The sequence below is a fragment of the Halichondria panicea genome, chromosome 6 (assembly GCF_963675165.1).
Source record: "Halichondria panicea chromosome 6, odHalPani1.1, whole genome shotgun sequence".
NCBI lineage: Eukaryota > Metazoa > Porifera > Demospongiae > Suberitida > Halichondriidae > Halichondria > Halichondria panicea.
The window spans coordinates 3,952,271-3,971,274 of NC_087382.1; the positions used below are offsets into that span (position 1 = coordinate 3,952,271).

Below are 19,004 nucleotides of genomic sequence, written 5' to 3' on the forward strand. Positions count from 1 at the left end.
GAAACTTATCCAACTGATAGCCTACTTCACATATACAGGGCAATATTCTATTAACAGATATACACTGGAGAGGGTATAGTGGATCAACCAATCCTTATTATATATATAATATGCAAGAACTATATACTCCGACCATGCACTTCTTAGTTTTATTCTGTCTCACAGCCAACTATATAATTATAAGCCGCCTATTCGATCCACATGCAAATAACAATAACTTCTTTTTTTTTACAATTCAAGCTGTAACTTCAGCAATATGATTTTAATAATGGACTTCTACCCAATCATTTCCCCAAGCCTCCCAAAATGTGAAAACTGCCTGGTTATAATTATATAGAACTAAAAACAGACATAACACCATCTATTATACAGACATGTATACCAACGGCCACAACAGCGTCCTTAACTGGTTCACCAAGGAATAAGACATAACATTAAAAACTTGGATTCACTCTCTGAAAAGGAAACACGCTACTATCAAGCTATGCAAACTAGAGGAACTGCAATTACAAAACCAATCCCTGATCCTAAAATTGATTATGACACAAACATAATTATAGCACAAACTCTATAGCAGCCAACCCCAAAAGCTGTTTCTCTAAATCCATGCACTATATACCTATATGCATGCCCTTGTAACAGATGTATCGTGAACTGCATGCATATAAGAACTTACCAGAACTATAGCGTTAACAATCTGTCTAATAATTATGTTATGTGTTTGCAATACAATTATATACATGTGTTTTACACTCAGCGGCATCATATTAGTGATTCCTGTCTGTCTGTCACAACTTTCCAAGCCATCCCCTTATATCATCACCTCTAAATTGAATAATCAGAGAAGACGAGGGAATCCGTACACGAACAAATTCTTTGTTCCAAAGTCGATTATACCTATAGTATAATTAATTATTATGGATTGGTTGATCCACTATACCCTCTCCGGTGTATCTGTTAAAATAAATCTAGAATATTGCCCTGTATATGTGAAGGAAGGCTATCAGTTGGATAAGTTTCAACAACACAACATTTAACACCCCATATTAAAGCCTGTCTGGTATGTACGTTGTATTATTATCTTGCTTTGTATGTCTACGGGATAGTCCATGCATTATAATTATTATTGAGTCAAGAAGTATTGATTTTGCACCTCATCTTCGCTAATGTCAGAACACTTCATGGAATCTCTTTCTTTCCTCGTCTCCCTTTGATCTATCGTAATAATTATAGAATTTGCAGCAAAATGAACTTCAATTCTTGGTCGTCGCTTTGTTTTCCTGGAAAAGTATGATTGTACTTTTTTCTGGTTGAACAAATCAGACGACAGACTCTTCGTCAATGGTTGAAACACCTGCGGCTTGGTGTATTTATGGTGTAAAAAATTATGACATATATATTAATTTTACGTACTGACAGATTAATTGTCACGGTATGTGTATATCGACAATAGTATAAGTCTTTTTTATTGGGGCGCTCTGATCGTTGGTAGGGATATAATTATGCTTGCCTTCTATAAAATGTAAACAACATAATGTATGGAAATTACTGTTCAGGAAGTGCTTTGGATGCATCAAAATCACTTGTAAATAGCCCTGCATGCATGGGGGGCTTCAGCCTCACTCCCATTTTCCTATCGCCTATATATATATATAGGCCTTGCATTACAGCTATAGGACATATACATCTAGAGACGATGGTGTACAATCTACAAGCTTAACTATAGCGATTATCATCTACTTGCAATATAGTTTATGTTGTAACTATATATATACGCCTGTATTTATCCAGTGAGTTTTCTTCACTCTCTCTCATAACTGTCTTTCAATCGCAGCATCATCACTGCCTACTTCATTGTCACTGCTTGTCTATATACCTATAAATCTATTGTATATAGGACTGGTGCATATAGACTATACGTATAATTATATATACACTTCCAGGACTTAACTATAATGAGGATTGTTTGTGTATACTGTGTTGGATCGTGGTATAGAATCTACACCTATCAAATTAATGTAAAGATCAAGACAATACACAGTATACTACATCTATTAAGCAAAACCTGTAGTAATTACTGCTGACAACAGACTATATATAGATAGTCATGCAACAAACCAGGTACACACCATGCAAGACATCAGCTCGCCCAGCGAAATGAAATTATATAGTATAGAGTCTACATATATAGTCTGTACACTTTGATTCAATCTCTAGTCAGAACTCAATATAGTTTCTCTATAATTATGATTGGACCTTCGATCTGTCATGAACTTACTCAAAAGGCTTATATCTTATTGGCACTGAGCCTTGAATAATAATCTTGCATAGTGAAATTGTAATCAATATTTGAGAGTCATGAATTACTGCCCATGGAACGTCATAAGTCGCTCTATAGTTGACAATACCTGAAGGTATGGAATGACTAACTGCCTGCATTGCTTGTCCGAGAAATGCTTTTTATATGAATTACCGTTGAACTCATGGAAAGTCTGAAAAGTTGCTCAGGAAGTTCCATGCAGTCAATTAAAGGGGCCTCATAATTGTAAACTTAGGTATATCAACATAATTATTGGCTGATACCTGCTTGTCTAAGACCAGCATTGAATATATTTTCAGGGTTTCCGTTTACGAATCACAGCTCTCGGAAAGTCAGAAAAATTTTTCAGCAAGTTCCCAGTCGATTAAAGTAACCTCAGAACAACATATTGGCTGCTATACCTGTGCATGTATAAGACCATGCAGCATTAAATATATTTTCTGGGTTTCCGTTAACGAACCACAGCTCTCGGAAAGTCAGAAAAGTTTCTCAAGTTCCAGTTGATTAAATTAACCTCAGAATTGTAAACTTGAGTATAATTATATCAACATATTATTATAATTATACTGGCTGATATCATGCATGACCAGCACTGAATATATGTTATTTTTCAGGGTTCCGTTCACATGCAGCTCTCAGAAAGTCAAAAAAGTTGCTCAGCAAGTTCCAGTCGATTAAAGTAACCTCAGAATTGTAAACTTGAGTATATATATCAACATACTGGCTGATATATCTGCATGCATATCTGAACTAGCACTGAATATATTATTTTTCAGGGTTACCGTTAACTAACCACTGCTCTCGGAAAGTTGTTCCAGTCGATTAAAATTACCTCAGAATTGTATATTAAGCCTTATATCAACATAATTATACTGGCTGATATTTGCATGCATGTCTAGATCAGCACTGAGTTTCAGGGTTCCCGTTAACAAACCACAGCTCTCGGAAAGTCAGAAAAATTTCTCAGCAAGTTCCAGTTGATTATAAAAGTAACCTCAGAATTGTAAACTTGAGTATAATAATATCAACATATCTGCATGCATGTCTAGACCAGCACTGAATATATTATTTTTCAGGGTTCACGTTAACGAACCACTGCATGTTCTTGGGAAGTCAGAAAAGTTGCTCAGCAAGTTCCAGTCGATTAAAGTAACCTCAGAATTGAGTATAATTATATCAACATACTGGCTGATATCTGCATGCATGTCTAGACCAGCACTGAATATGTTATTTTTCTGGGTTCCCGTTAACGAACCACAGCTCTCGGAAAGTCAGTAAAGTTGCTTAGCAAGTTCCAGTCGATTAAAGTATACCTCAGAATTGTAAACTTGAGTATATATATCAACATACTGGCTGATATCTGCATGCATGTCTAGACCAGCACTGAATATGTTATTTTTCTGGATTCCCGTTAACGAACCACTGCTCTCGGAAAGTCAGAAAAGTTGCTCAGCAAGTTCCAGATTCCAGTCGATTAAAGTAACCTCAGAATTGTAAACTTGAGTATATATCAACATACTGGCTGATATCTGCATGCATGTCTATAGACCAGCACTGAATATGTTATTTTTTGGGGTTCCCGTTAACAAACCATGCACTGCTCTCGGAAAGTCAGAAAAGTTGCTCAGCAAGTTCCAGTCGATTAAAGTAACCTCAGAATTGAGTATATATCAACATACTGGCTGATATCTGCATGCATGTCTAGATCAGCACTGAATATATTATTTTTCAGGGTTCCCGTTAACGAACCACTGCTCTCGGAAGTCAGAAAAGTTGCTCAGCAAGTTCCAGTCAATTCAAGTAACCTCAGAAGAGTATAATATACTTATATATAATTATAAGTAACCTGATCAAGAATTGTAAACTTGAGTATATATCAACATATTATACTAGCTGATATCTACATGTATGTCTAGACCAGCACTGAATATATTATTTTTCAGGGTTCCCGTTAACGAACCACTGTTCTCGGAAAGTCGGAAAAGTTGCTCAGCAAGTTCCAGTCGATTGAAGTAACCTCAGAATTGTATATATCAACATACTGGCTGATATCTGCATGCATGTCTAGACCAGCACTGAATATGTTATTTTTCAAGGTTCCCGTTAACGAACCACTGCTCTCGGAAAGTCAGAAAAGTTGCTCAGCAAGTTCCAGTCGATTAAAGTAACTTGAGTTCGAGTATATCTATAATCATGGCTCTCAAAAAGTCAGAAAAGTGGCTCGGCGTGTTTCAGTATATAGAGCCAAATAACCTCTGGACAATAAATTAGGGAGTATAAGTAGGAGTTTGGTGACTGGCTGAATTAAAAATGATAATGTTAAATTCATACTAAATCTAGCTCCGCAGTGTACAGACATAATTAATTCAGTCATTGTGCATGTAGCTATAGCTAGAGTAGAGTCTACTGCAGACATGTGCAAGTAGCTAGCTATTATATCAAGTCTATACTGCAGACAATGGAGAGCCTACTTAAAACTAGGCTGGCCAGCTTTCTACTTACTTACATAGACTAGTAGAGTGTGCAAAGTCAAGGGTTAACCTTGGAATGCATTGCCCTGCTACGCCCACTCATTTACCTTTCACTTCCGCCTTTTCCGATTTCTGGCTTTCTGGTCCTACATGCGCATGTACAATTAAACAGTAAACATTACAACACAGGAAACATTAAGAACAGGAAATGACTAAGTGAATAACTAACTAGCAAAGTCATTACACTCACTTACTGCAATTTTTAAAATGAAAATATTCATTCATTAAAATGTTTATGGATTATGAAATGAGAGATACAAAGAGAGAAAAGGCTAAATAAACTTATCTGTTCAGCCAGTTTCTTGATGTGGCCTTTCCCTGCAGAGATAGAACAGTTTGAACATGAGAGAAAAATAATTGAAATATTGCTAAACACAGGCAAACCCACTGCCAATCCTATGTAAAACCTACTGGTTTTACTAATGGGGAGCCCCCTGAGACTACAAAAATAAATCGATTACATGAAGGACATCTAGATCTAGTCTACTGCGCATGCTCAACCGTCCAAACACAGCCTCTGGACAACTGCTGACCTGAAAAGAGTAATAGCACTCGATTTGGTCTAGTCTCTAAACATCGACCTCCTTGGTATAGGTAAACATCGACTGTTTATTAGTTTTGAGACAAACGGCACCCCATACATACTATGGGAGATGATGATCATGATATTCGCGATCGCTCACCGTTAGTGTTTATAGAGAACTACAAGGACAGAAAGAGAATAGAATTTCCAGCCAATTCATCCTTGAGCTATATTGTTAAATGTGTAGAAGATGCATTTCCTGACATTCTTCAGAATGAACGTGTGTCTCAACTGTACATCTGGAACAAGGAGCAGGAAGAGTATGTGGAACTGTATGAGCCCCCACCACCAGATATACAAGAAGGGTCGCTGATTATGGTATTAAATAATAATTATGATTTAGATGTGCGCTATCCTCTTTTATACTAGATCTATCTAGTAGTATAGTCTCCTGTTTAACATGTCTTAGACACTGTTGCATCCTACACACCCCTATACAAGTTACCGTACTTCTAAATAACCGTGCTTTTTAATAATTACATTTTTGAGGCTAGTGTATGCAAACAAGAAATAGCCAATGATGGTGCCTTATGGGAGAAATCTCCAAGTGGTGCCAAGGGGGAGTATTTACAGTAAAACTATGTACGTATAGCAGACTTCAAAATATAAACCTATTATTATTTTCTGAATGTGCGTATGCTGATGAAAAACATTTATTTGATATTCAGGCAAAGAAACGAAATCCTGTGTCTGACAAGAATAAGCCAGATACTTCCCAACGAAGGGTAAGTTGTTTAACCCGGTGCTATGCCATGCTACAAATTATAGTAGTCTGTCAGTGTGTGTTTTAAATCTGCTCAAACACTCTGTTTTAGCGTCAAAACAATGTCACAGCCTTTGCTTCGTTATCAAATAAAAGCGAGCAAACACGTTAGCTATAGAGCTATACACACAAGCTGACAGTGCATTTTTACCAATGCATATAGGTCAATAAAAGGGAAAAGCTGCAGCTAGCTAGCTAGCTAGCTATAGGGTAAGCTCTCTTTTCTAAGAACCCCAGTAAGACTCCCTACTGCAAAAACAAAACGCTAGTATGGTTAGTCTAGGTCTAGCCTCGATTCCAGGCCGCTCTCAATTGAGAAAGACGGCCTGGTATACACTGTGTTTGAGCCCTTTCTCGGTATAGACAAATAGTTAGATAAGTGATACTAGACAGGCTAGATCTAAATAGAAACAGGTTCTATTCCGCTATATGCAATTGAAATACTGTAGCTAAACTATAGCAAGCATTCATGCAAATTGACTTCACTATTGCTGTGCCAACAATTCTTAGATAGAGAGCAAAGTGAGTACAAAATGGCTGCAGGAGCACAAAATACAGTGATGGAGGCCCTGGGTGGGGCTCACATGAACAAAGAGAGGAAATGTTAACAATAGTGAGGCTAAATACTAGAGTCCAAAAGTACAACTTGACAGCAGCAAATTATGGTTTAAATTGTAGTAAATATTACATAATAAGGTATAACATGTATGCACCAACACACTGTCTGCGCATGCGTCAATTGCCCCCAGGAATCTTGGGGGGGTCGAGATATCAGTCAGTATACTGTATATTTTACAATGATGTCATTGCACAAATCATAGCAGTTTTAATATAATAACACAGATATATACTTGCAACATTTATGGCCTAGACTAGTGACTAGCTTTGTTGTGATTGCTTCTACTTCTCTTCTGCTCTTGCTCACGCTCTCTCCAGTATTGAAAAGTCAGGTTTTGTCTTCTTTTATACTGTGGTAGAGTGGTGGGCGTTTTCTGTCAGTGCCGACCGGCTCTGGTAGGTCTACTTGCTTCCAGACGCTTGTTTGAAGCCATCTCAGTAAGATCAGTGCTCCTCGTATGAGCCTAGAGTTGTGATGGTGATTTCTCTCTTTTGACACTAAAAGTTTAATCAACCACGTGAGTGACCATAGTGCAAAAGGTTAATTGATAAATTGAAAAGAGTTTTACTAACAAATTTAGTATTGAATCCACCCACGTGCAAACGGTGGTTACCAGGCCCTCTAGTGAGAGGGGCTGGGATCGAGGCTAGTCTAGCACTAGAGGGCCTGCATGGGATCAAGGCTAGTCTAGGTCTAGCAAACTTTCTCTTTACACATGCAAGTAATTGGATATGCCCTCTTAGAATTTTCTGTACCTCACCAATGACATTCTCTTCCATGATGTATACCAACATCCATCTCAAAGACCTAGCTATTCATTTTAGCTCTCTCTGGCTGAACCTAGTTCTCCTATATACATACAAAATCCATTCATAATGATATTCACAGGCTGACCGCGGTCTGTAATTTATGTACACAGTATATACTTACACACTTTTCTTATAAGGCAATGCGGCGTTTAAGAACCCATACAGAAATAACTACCTTGTGGCAAATTGTTGAAACAAGCAAGTATTACAAGGTTGTGGCAAGGTTGCAGCAACCTTGCCAGAACCATGGATTTGAAATTGTTTCAAGCTTGTTTCAAGGTTGTAGCCAGGTGGTTTTAACCCGGTTATTAAGGTTGCAACAAGGTGGTTTCAACCTGGTTACTAACAGGGTTGCAACAAGGTAGTTTCAAGGTAGTTTCAACCTAGTTCAACAGTGAAATCCATTAAGAGTGAGATAAAAAATAAATAACAGAACAAAGTATACTAGTGTTCAAGCTGGCGCTGTGCTAATGCCTCTCGCCATGTTTTTGCTTTCACTCAAAAGTATTAGAGTGTTATATGAAAGTTTGCTTATCTATATAAAGTCACTGAGAAGAAAAGACTTATTTACATGCATCTATTGTTGTATGTGGCTTACCAGGATCTCAAGAAAGAAGAAAATTAATTCTTCCAGGATCTGTAGTTCAGTGTATATAATATCTAAGAAGAAAAGACCTGTGTACATGCATATTGTTATCTATAATTATTGTTATATAGTAGTGTTTTGTGGCTTACCAGGCCCTCAAGACAAAAACGATTCTGCCAGGAGCATCTGGATCTGGATCTTGGATATTATTTTCTCACACGTGGGGAATGAGCGCGCATGCGCATTACATCCACAGGAATAATTAAAGGGTGTGTCCAAAGAGATTAATTTCACAAATGGCTACTGCTAGCTAGCTGTTTTAACAGATATTTTCTGAGTCTTGTAGCTAACAAAAGCTAGCGCTTTAGTGCAAGGCTAACTCATAATTATGTTGAATAGAAAGTTTGTGCGAACAGATGATCCTATGAAAGATTCTGAAGAGACTGCAACAGCCTTCAATATGAGTCAAACTAGCCATAACTCGAGAAAGAAGCTTTAGTTTGCTAATCCACGAATCAAAATCCAAGAGAACGTGGCTAGAAGCCTATAGAAGCTGTTAGTTTTCGTCGCATTGCAATCGTTGAGCAGTTACTGCTGGAATACACACACACACACACACACACACACAGTCAGCTTTACCGTATCCCTCCTGCGGCTACGCCTCGAGGTATAAATATTAAGCAAACTATATTATAGTCTCTTCAAGTATCGATTAATGATGAGAGATTGATTGAGTTCCAAACAGTATACACCACTACGCTGCCTTCTCATGGCACGGCGACATGATGCACATTTGTCATTAATTTTTACTGCATCGATTAACCAGTGCATGGACTACACAGCTTTCTCTGCGTGCTGGCGGCCTATACATAATTATAAGTGTCATAATTATAAGACCATATCTATCACTAATTATTTATTCTTCGTGATGAGCAAGAGGGGTGGACGTATAGAGGTATAGGGGATGATGATTTGTACAAAATCTTAGAGACATACATTCAACATTGTTATGCCTCAAGGCAAATCAATTTTTCTGCTAATTTGGCTCATTCGCAGGTTTTTCACCAGCAAATATTCTTGTAATACGGTAGAGGGCTAAAATTTTTGCTATTTGAAACATGTCTGAGTTGACAAGGGGGGAGTAAGCAATAATAATAATAGCATATACCATATTATTACTATATAGAATGTTTTGTGAGCATCATACATTTGCGAACTCAGGCTGCGAGGGTTGATCAATTCGCAACAACGCAAAACCTAATTATTACTAGTAAATACACATGATCCTTGCCAGAACGCAATAGTTAGATCACAAAGGGTCAACTTTTCTGCTGATTTGGCTCATTCGTAAAGGTTTTTCACCCGCAAAATATTCTAGTAATACACGGTAGCAAATCCAAGTTAAATGTTTAGAAATACATGTAGCAATAATAGCAATAATAGCAATAATAGCAAATCCAAGCAATAATAGCATTAATATTAGCATGTGTTAAAAGCCAATACTGCACCTTAATGGGCTAAGTCTACATAAAAAACTCACATTGAAGGCCATTTCCGTCTCTTGAGAATCATGCATAGCAAAAACTGCTAATAGAAAGTTGCTATTCTACTTAGTAGTTAGCTCTGCACTAGAGCACTATAGCTACTGGTATATAGCTGCCAGAGTGAGATAAAAGCTGCAAAGCTGCACTGAAAAACTTTAAAAAAATTAAATGCACTGCATCATGGTTACTATGACTTCAACATAAATTTCCATAGGCAAGTACATATAATCATAGATAAACGAACAGAAGGGATTGGAAACGCCTCACTTCAATCTCGACGTGTGACGTCACACCCTCAGAATACACTGTAAAAACTGGAAAGTGACCGTCACCACCAAAAGGTAGTGAAATGCCTGCCACAATAGTCACCGCAAATCGACTGGTGACCTTCACCACTTTTTCAAATCACTACATTTAAGTAGTGACGATCACTACATTTAAGTAGTGAACATCACCAGAGCTAGTAAAAATCACTATGAAAATGTGCACAGAAAATTATAACAAGCATTATGCTTAGCTACTAGCCTAACATAATTATAATAATAACAGTGTCTAATGGCTTGAGTTGATCATCAGTTCTTGGCTGTTTTTACATCCCAACCTCCTCCCTCCTCCTGTATATGCATGAAGGAGAAAGTATGTTTATTTTATTGACAAATAATAGACAAATATAAAGTCATAATAAGTAATTATGTAGGTTGGAAGTGTGTACAAATTAGATTATGTGCCGGGGGATATCGCATGATTAACAAAAAAACTTTTGCATACCTACTGAGCTTCATTATACGTGCATACGTACCGGTAAACCACGTTTACGTTTTCGTTGGTAAATTTTCGTTGGGTAATTACCTGCTATGTTACATAAGCCAAATAAAGTAATCCATGATGTTACAAATACTGGAGTATGTGTGAAGCTGAGCCAATTATAGCTACAGAAAATAGCAGGCACAATTATGTTTACAAGAAGAAGGATCGGCCCGGACTAGTGATATACCTGAACAGCACACTGGAGAGCCAGGGAGACTATGCAAATTCTATATAGAGCAGCAATCTTAGGAATCAATTATTGTGAGCAGAACAATAACGTTTGGAAGAACTGCTGTACTGCAAGCCTTGTCAGAACAATTAATAGCTTGCTATAAATAATTCAAAATAAATGTTAACAATGGGTCTGCCTAAAACTCTGAAGAGGAACAGCTATATATACAACTTGCTATCATAATCATACTGAAAATTAAGGTCAATGTGTTATATACAGGTGGCAGATTCAATTGCATACCATAATTATTAATTTTGCGTGATCAGAGGCCGCGGTTACTTATTTTCCTGGCAAAAGATGCTACAATTCGTAAGGCCAATGTTTAAATTCAGGTACAGTTTTCTTTCATCTGCACACATTCAAACTCAGCCATGGGACAGTCTCTTAACTAAAGCACTAGCGATCTGCTACCAAGCTAACTGGTACATATAGATACCGTGCAGTAACAATATGCAGTATCAATAAGCATGGCTCCCACTGCAAATATGTCTCAGTGAGGGTCAAAGTTCACTGAGGCTACCAATAAAGATGCAATTGAGATCCTACTATTCAACCTTTATAATTGTAAGAGCAGCCTCTGATCAAGCATAATTTATATACATGCAGATTAGGGGGTGTTTAGTAACCAAACAAATCTAGTAACAACAATTCTACAAATCTTTTGCTGACTTTATAGGCTAAGTACAAAGATGTGATACGAAGAGAGGTTGAAGTAAGACAATTATTTTTTTGGAACAGTTACACTGTCTTGTGTGCAAAAGTAGGACTAACAGAACGAGTGTTGCAAGCGTGCGCTTGCTAATGCCTCTGCCAGACAGACAGACAGACAGACACACACAGTCAGCTTTACCGTATCCCTCGTGCGGCTACGCCTCGAGGCATAACTAACATATTAATCACTGACAACAAATTGTGGCAATACGGCAGCAGCACATACCTTGATTTATGCCTATACTTTAGGGTGTCCAGTAATATAGTTGCTCCACACGTTGTTTTTTTACTTCATATCCTGCAAGTCAATTACAACAGTTACTGAACGCAATAAAGTGTGTAACAAGAATAACAGTATAAATAAACAGCAGGTGCTGATGCCTTGGTGGGTGTGTCAAAACTATTGTCCACTATTTATGGCAGTAAACCTCCGAGGACGAGGGCGAAGTCTCGAGGCCAAGGATGGTTTAATGTTGCCATAAATTTTATAATTATAATTATACCCACTGAAATGAAAAATGCTTGCTGTATACCTAAGCTAACTCACCTTGCAAGGACTAGTAAACAGTCTTAAAAACTATTGAAAATGAACAAAAAGCTTGTGCGTATATAGCTTGTATAGCCAGTGCTAAACTTCTAGCGCTACGCTCTAACTTGTCCATGTGTGTAACGAGCCTACCCATCTGTCCTGCCATTGCTAACTTATTTTTGGCTCTTTGTGTATATAGATCTAACAAAATCAGTGCGCCCTTAAGGCAACGGAGTTATGTTAGTGAAACTACACCCAGTTGCTATGATACAAACCCCAAGCGGGACATAAAGCTACTAGCTATTGCTATAAATACATTATGATGACATGATTGCTGCGACACTTAAAGAGAAAACACTACATGCAACGGCATTCCAAGTATTAGAGCAAAATTACCCATAACTCGGGAACGATGCTATAGAGCTTTTACATTATACTTGCACTTTGTGCTCATTGGAACAGCTATGGCAATCTACACACAGACAGACAGTCACATACACACACAAACACAACTACTGTTATGTCGCTCATCTGTATATGTATATAGGCTTGTTACGCTCCAGAATCTATGCACTGGTTGAGCTCTGCCCACTTTTCTCTTCAGCTGATCTCTACAGGGGAAAATCCAGGTATGTACTGGGCTTCTAGCATCCACATGGTTTCCCAGATAGCTCCAGCTGATGTTCTAGCACGCTCACTGGCAGTTGTGCTTGGATTTGTGCTCAAAACAGCTACATTTCAAGGTTTTGTTCCTATATCTCACTTTTGCAAGTCTATTTCTTACTGAATGCTGCATTATATGAAAGCCCATATTCAATAGAATGGGAATAGCCATCAATGCTGGCATTCTATTATAAAAATAATAATTGGTAACTACTTGTAGTAAATTTTCTCTATCATGTTTCCGTTCCTCCACAGTGACTTCTAAGTTAGCGTGAGTAGCCTTTAATGTGTTTTCTAATTGTTTATGCATAGTAGAGCAGGAATATGACATTTATTTTTGGTATTGCTTTAATACCTGGATATAAGCCATGTGTACCTTTCATTACATATACATTTTTGACTAAACACGGGCAAACCCACTGCCAATCCTACTGGTTTTATAATGTGTAGATGTGATGTTTGTCATGGAATTGACCACATGCATTATATTACATGCAGTTTCACTCTAAGAATCCCTTGAAAGATGATCCTGGCAACTATTCCCAACACGTTAGTGTCATTGATCGATGTGGAGGAAAAGTCAGTCAAGAAAAACAGTAACAGGTTATGACCTACAGGTTCCCTTTATGAAATAGGTTCTAGGATGCTAACATTTGTGTAATATTTGCTGTATAATTGCACGTTGTCAGAATACATCGATAAATGTCCCATTTTAGGACAGCGGGATAATAATAGTTTTACAGATGTTAAATATCGTTCTTTTTTCACTATAGTATAGTTAGTCAGAGTTAAATTTTTCATCTTTTTCATTTTTTTCATCTTCAAAACCGGCCATTGAACCTGGAAAATTATTGAGAAAGAATAATTTACAATTGTACAAATTTGCACAATTTTTAAATTGGGAAATTGTACAAATTTGTATACATTAATTAAACAACGAGTCTCTCATAATTATATTTTCACCTATACGGTGGCCGAGAAGGGTCACTCATCTACGCCTATGCTGCGCGTGGCTTTGTTATGCACCTATCAATGCAAAGTCCCACTACCCCCCTCCCGGGACAAGGGGGGGATTTCTGGGAGCTTTGTTAGTAAAACCTAGCCCTGGAGGTGGGAACTTTGTACGTTAGTACTATCATAGCCGTTTGTCTCTATATTGTATTGCAATTATTATTGTGTCAAACTGTCATGCCCTGGGGTATTTGCCAAGGGTTTGTCAAATGAAATTGCCCAGGGGGGAGAGTTTTTTGCACCTCCAAATTGACAAAGTCCCCCATTGTCCTGGGAGGGGGGTAGTGGGGCTTTGCATTGATAGGTGCATTAGCCACACGCGTTAAAAATTAAACGCTTGCGGTAAGCACATTAAACGTAATTAAATTATTTCTAATGCCCGCGCAGTTAAACAAATAACCGCTAACAATTTTTCAGGTAAGTCTGCACAGAGTCAAAAACATAACCGGTCACGCCACCGCGAGCGCAGCTAGCAAAGCTTCTTGTGGCAATAGGCGGACGTGGGTGACCCTTCTTGGCCACTATACACTTCTGATATGTAAATGCTTGTATAATTATAATCATACGTATAGCGGGTTATTTTTGTATGGTGGAAATTTTTGTTAATTTCATATTGAAGAGCATTATGAAAATTAAAACTACGAAATTATTCTACTGCAATAGATTCAACGTCACTATCCTGAGCTGTATACAAAAATTTCCCTCAACGAAAATTACCTGCTATATATATGGTATCATGCTTGTATAAAAATTAATTAGCTGTATACACAACTTACCACTGCGGACATTTTGTCCACTGTACAATTATGTCATCTATTTATGTCATTGTCTTCATTGACAAATTGCTTGTCCACCTTCTTTAGCAAATGATGTGTTTAGGTGGCTCGCCACAGTTTTGAATAAGAATGTCCTTTAAACCTGCAATTTAAAACGGACAGACATTCATGTAAATGTCATCTGTCATATTATATACATGTAAGTGGGTTAGATTGAATTAGAGAGATTTGCAACAGAGTGGTGCACGTTATGCTTTTAGCATTCGTGTTATGCCCTATAAACGAGGCTATTAAACTTTTTGATGGGTAGCTATAATTCTTTTAAAATAAGAAAGTTGTGTTTCTTCGAGACATCTCTTTCAGGGCTGTATAACATGCCTATGTATACTTGCTACTGACTGATCAGACCCAGTAAAAAAAGATATTTCCAAGGTAGGCGTACTGGTGGGCTGAGCACATGCAGTTATATACTTGTAGTTTATTAGGCACTGTGTGTAGAAATAGGTAGTGTTGTGATGGCCTCGATTAAGCCGCAGCATAGCGCAGATGTTATATACCTTTGTTTCCAATCCCTCTAACTTTTCAATCTATGGTCAAACATACCAATTTTCTTTGTGTCGATGTGTGCTCCCATTTCTTTTTCTTCTTCTTTATAATTATGCATGCATGTGCATCGTTCTTCTTTGCCTTTTTGAAATCGGTGATTGAATGTCTTTTTAATTCTTCCTAATGTCATATTCATGCCAGCAAAAGAGAATAACTCTTCTCCTTTCGGAGTAGGTAAATCAGTTTTCCCTGGTTTCAAGAAACCATAGTCTCACTTGTTGTTGGAGATGTGATGTGACTCGACTAGGGTGCCACCTTCTGCTTGGATGAAGGAGTGATGACCCATTTCTCACTTGTGGGAAGAGTATATAGCTGCAACAAAAGCTTCACTGTATATTTTCAGCTTGCTTAATTGAGCTGAACTAGCTATATTCTTGCCAGCTGCACATGGTGTTGCTATAGCTTTATGATGTTGCAAACTTGTCCAGCTACATGCAGCTGTCTGTTATCTAGCTAGATAGATTATAGCTAGTAGCTAGCTATAGCTACTCTTTTAGGACAACCACGTATCAACTTGCTGTCAGCACTGACCGTACCATTTATAGAAGGTATGTTAAGATCTATAATATGCACTCAAAAATAATTATAATGAGGGGGTATGATTTATTCTAGACTTATTATAGAATGCAATTGCTAATTTTCTCCTTTGTTTACCTCGCAGTGTCCCAAGCTAACAAGTAAATTGTTCCATAGCTACCTCTGCACAAGAATCACCTACCAGCAGTCATGTTTGTCGAATGTAAATATCTGTCCTAGACTCTAGAACATAATTATTTGGTTGTCCGATGATTCTTATTTCAAATGGGAACAGTTTTTGGACACTGGAATTGGGATACAGTACCAACCTTACCTCTTCAATTTGCTCTGACAACGCTTCAGCAGGTACGTACTAATTGTGAAAATGATGTACGATGTGACAGCTATGAATGCACATGTCACTTGCTTATGCTTTAATAAATGTGGAGCACCTTTGAGAGTGCTCTGGCTATATAAATAATCCCTTTTATTTTTTATTTAACTAGCCATAACTCGAGAAAGAAGCTTTAATGCTAAATCCACAAATCAAAGAACATGGCTAGAAGCCTATAGAAGCTTTTAGTTTTCGTCGCATTGCAACCGTTGAGCATGCAGTTACAGCTGGAACAGACACACACACACACACACACACAGTCAGCTTTACCGTATCCCTCGTGCGGCTACGTTCGAGGCATAATTATACAAGTTATTGTCCACATCAGCATTTCAATATGCCATGCCAGGGAGATAATGATAAATGCGCTAACCACATTTTCTAGTTGCTATATATGATACAGATGCCAAGTGGGGTATTTAAGTATGAAACTCCCATCAGGATCGAGTGCCAATGAATATAATAGGCTGGTTATTTTTAAAGCAAGCAGATTCATTAGTATAATCACATGCATGATGTCCTATTATTCACTGGATTCGTACAGTGATTAATCGCGTATCAGTAATTGCACATCGTCATTAACGACATGCAATTACTGCCTTGACGAATAACGGCCGCGGATAATTTTTTTTTACTAAAACTACGGCTAAAAATGTTATTAAAACTGCATCACAAACGATTAATAATCAATAGTATGGCTACTCGTGCAATAAGGGATTAATAGCACTCATAACAAGCACTGGCAAGGTTAATAGTTAGTATCCTTGCCATTGCTTGTTACTTGTGCTATTAATCCTATATTGCACTCTTAGCCATACGTACCATACTAGCTGTATAATTATGTGTTAAGGCCACCATAGACCAGGCAACTTTCAGGCAATTTGTTGCCTCAACAACTGCCTCATGCATGTTACAAATTGCTTACAATCTGTTGTATGCAAGTTGTTGCCTGACCATGGTCAATAGATTGCCTAAAAGATCAAAGGATTTACTTTATCATTTATTTGTTACACTGAGTCCGGCACACTACCTATATATATGCTGTCATAATGAAAGGACGCGGGTGCTGATGCCTCGGTGGAGGTGCCAAAGCTACATAACATAAATCTTAAAAAAACACCTTATGAAGTTAACCTTCCCTTTATGATATGCGAATAAAAACAAAATATAGAGTAATAATTGACACAACTTGCCAATTCGCAACCTTTAGTATGTGTAGTACTTACATTGTGAACATAAATAAATAAATATGTTATCTTTCTAACACATAAACACACACATAAATACTATCAGAATAACGTGTCACTGGTCTTCACTCAGGGAAAAATGACTGTAACTTAGCATACAAACAGAGGAGTTTAGTTATCCACGAGTTTGGACATGCCTTAGGGATTGAGTATGATGAACACCAGCGCTCTGACTTCTGGAAGGATGCCGAAAAGCTCTTAGATTTGGACGAAGGCCTGAAACCAATTCATAAGCCACAGAGTAAAAACACTTGTAAGTCATTTGAAATGCATCGTATTTTAGTGAGTCATTTGTATATTAAATTTAACGAATATATTTTTTACTGTGCACGCCAGGTGTCCGAGTCGATAGAAACAAAGCAGCGTCTGTAATCAAATCATCGATGCATGATCCCTCGAGCGTTATGCACTACTCATGGTGAGATTTTATGCACAATGTGATGTATATAGTATATAGATATTGAGGTGTTTTAAGTTTTAGGTGAAAATTTTTTGTACAACTAGTACGCATGTAGCATCGTTTTCCGTCATCTTAAATATTATTTGGCTCAAATATGATATTCCCAGCTATCTTGACATCCCCTCTGTCTTTGGGAAAAAGTATCTCGATGAGAGAAGTGCATGGTTATGGAAGGAACCTTCAAAAATAAACTTCGAGAAACTGCTAGAAGCTTACAGTGAGTCGCACATTTTTAGTATGCATTGGTCAGTCATGCACTTATTGTGCTGGATTGGTATATTGGGTTTCGAATGCGTCGATTGTGAATTGCGAATTTTCGCATAAATCGCGATCGAAATAAACAGATCAGCGCATGATCATGCATGCTTTGTCATGCAATTCACAAAATGCAATCAGGCTTATACAGTGTCATTCGCAATCGATTAATCGCATTGCATTTTTTAAGCCCGATATACGGTATACTGCTTTCAACAACATACAGCAGTGTTATCTTTTCTGTACAGAGGATGTCAATCCACCCCGCAGCATTGATCTAAAGATGGTTCAAGCCTCACCTAGTATCCACAATTGTCAGCCTGATCAGAGCGATGTGCTTCAGGAGAGAAGATTGTTACCATGCTCTCCCATTCACACATGGGCAGGAAAAAAAGTTCTCCAAGTGTATTTCATCAACCCTGATATCCTTGAAAAGAGTGTTAGCATTGCCAAGATCATGTCGTGGGCATCTACCTGGAATTCTCCTGCATAAGCGAGGCCACTGAACACACTGAGCAAGGTGAGACTGTCGGTTGTTGGTTGGTATATTTACTGATAAGTGTCTCCATGCAGTTCTCCCCAAGAAACCTCGGTCAGAGGAGCAGTGAGGGAGGAAAATGAACTATACGTTCAGTTGACGTTCGCCTCCTCATATAGAGAATAGAAATACGTAGTACAATTTTCTCGTAAATTTTTCCCCTAACACAATTCATTAATTGTTATATAGACCGTTAATATTAACCTGTTGTTATCTCAAGTGCTTGCGCGTAGTTTAAGTGGTTTGCGGACGATGATCATGAAGCTATAATATTATATATAATTACCTTAAGGTGACATATTTTCACAGGTAGATTTGTTTGCGTTTTTACACATTTTGCTGGTAAAATTTTTTGCGAAATGTCGATCTGGATACCGTATATGCTCGATCAGAGGCCGCTCTTGTATAAAGGCCGCACTCAAATAGTAGCCTCCCTTGCTAGCAAAATGAAACATTTAGTAGCCGCTCTCAAATAGTAGCCTCAGTGAACTTTGACTCTAGCAT

At 37.8% G+C, this 19,004-nt stretch overlaps 1 protein-coding gene across 1 annotated transcript; it reads left to right on the plus strand.

The window, feature by feature from the left end:
• The first annotated feature begins 14,235 nt into the window (after window positions 1–14,235).
• On the plus strand, window positions 14,236–18,476 carry LOC135337477 (uncharacterized). The gene is made up of 6 exons (XM_064533410.1): window positions 14,236–15,638; window positions 15,752–15,972; window positions 17,321–17,500; window positions 17,584–17,665; window positions 17,815–17,924; window positions 18,211–18,476. The coding sequence occupies exons 2-6, from the start codon at window positions 15,876–15,878 to the stop codon at window positions 18,453–18,455; spliced, it is 714 nt and encodes a 237-aa protein (XP_064389480.1). The 5' UTR covers window positions 14,236–15,638; window positions 15,752–15,875; the 3' UTR covers window positions 18,456–18,476.
• The last annotated feature ends 528 nt before the right edge of the window (window positions 18,477–19,004 follow it).

Excerpts from the sequence above, each read along its gene's own strand:
- LOC135337477 (XM_064533410.1), top strand. The coding sequence starts at position 15,876 with ATGATTCTTATTTCAAATGGGAACAGTTTTTGGACACTGGAATTGGGA. Across the intron at positions 17,501-17,583 it reads GCCACAGAGTAAAAACACTT|GTGTCCGAGTCGATAGAAAC; the intron begins GTAAGTCATTTG and ends TGTGCACGCCAG. Across the intron at positions 17,666-17,814 it reads AGCGTTATGCACTACTCATG|CTATCTTGACATCCCCTCTG; the intron begins GTGAGATTTTAT and ends TGATATTCCCAG.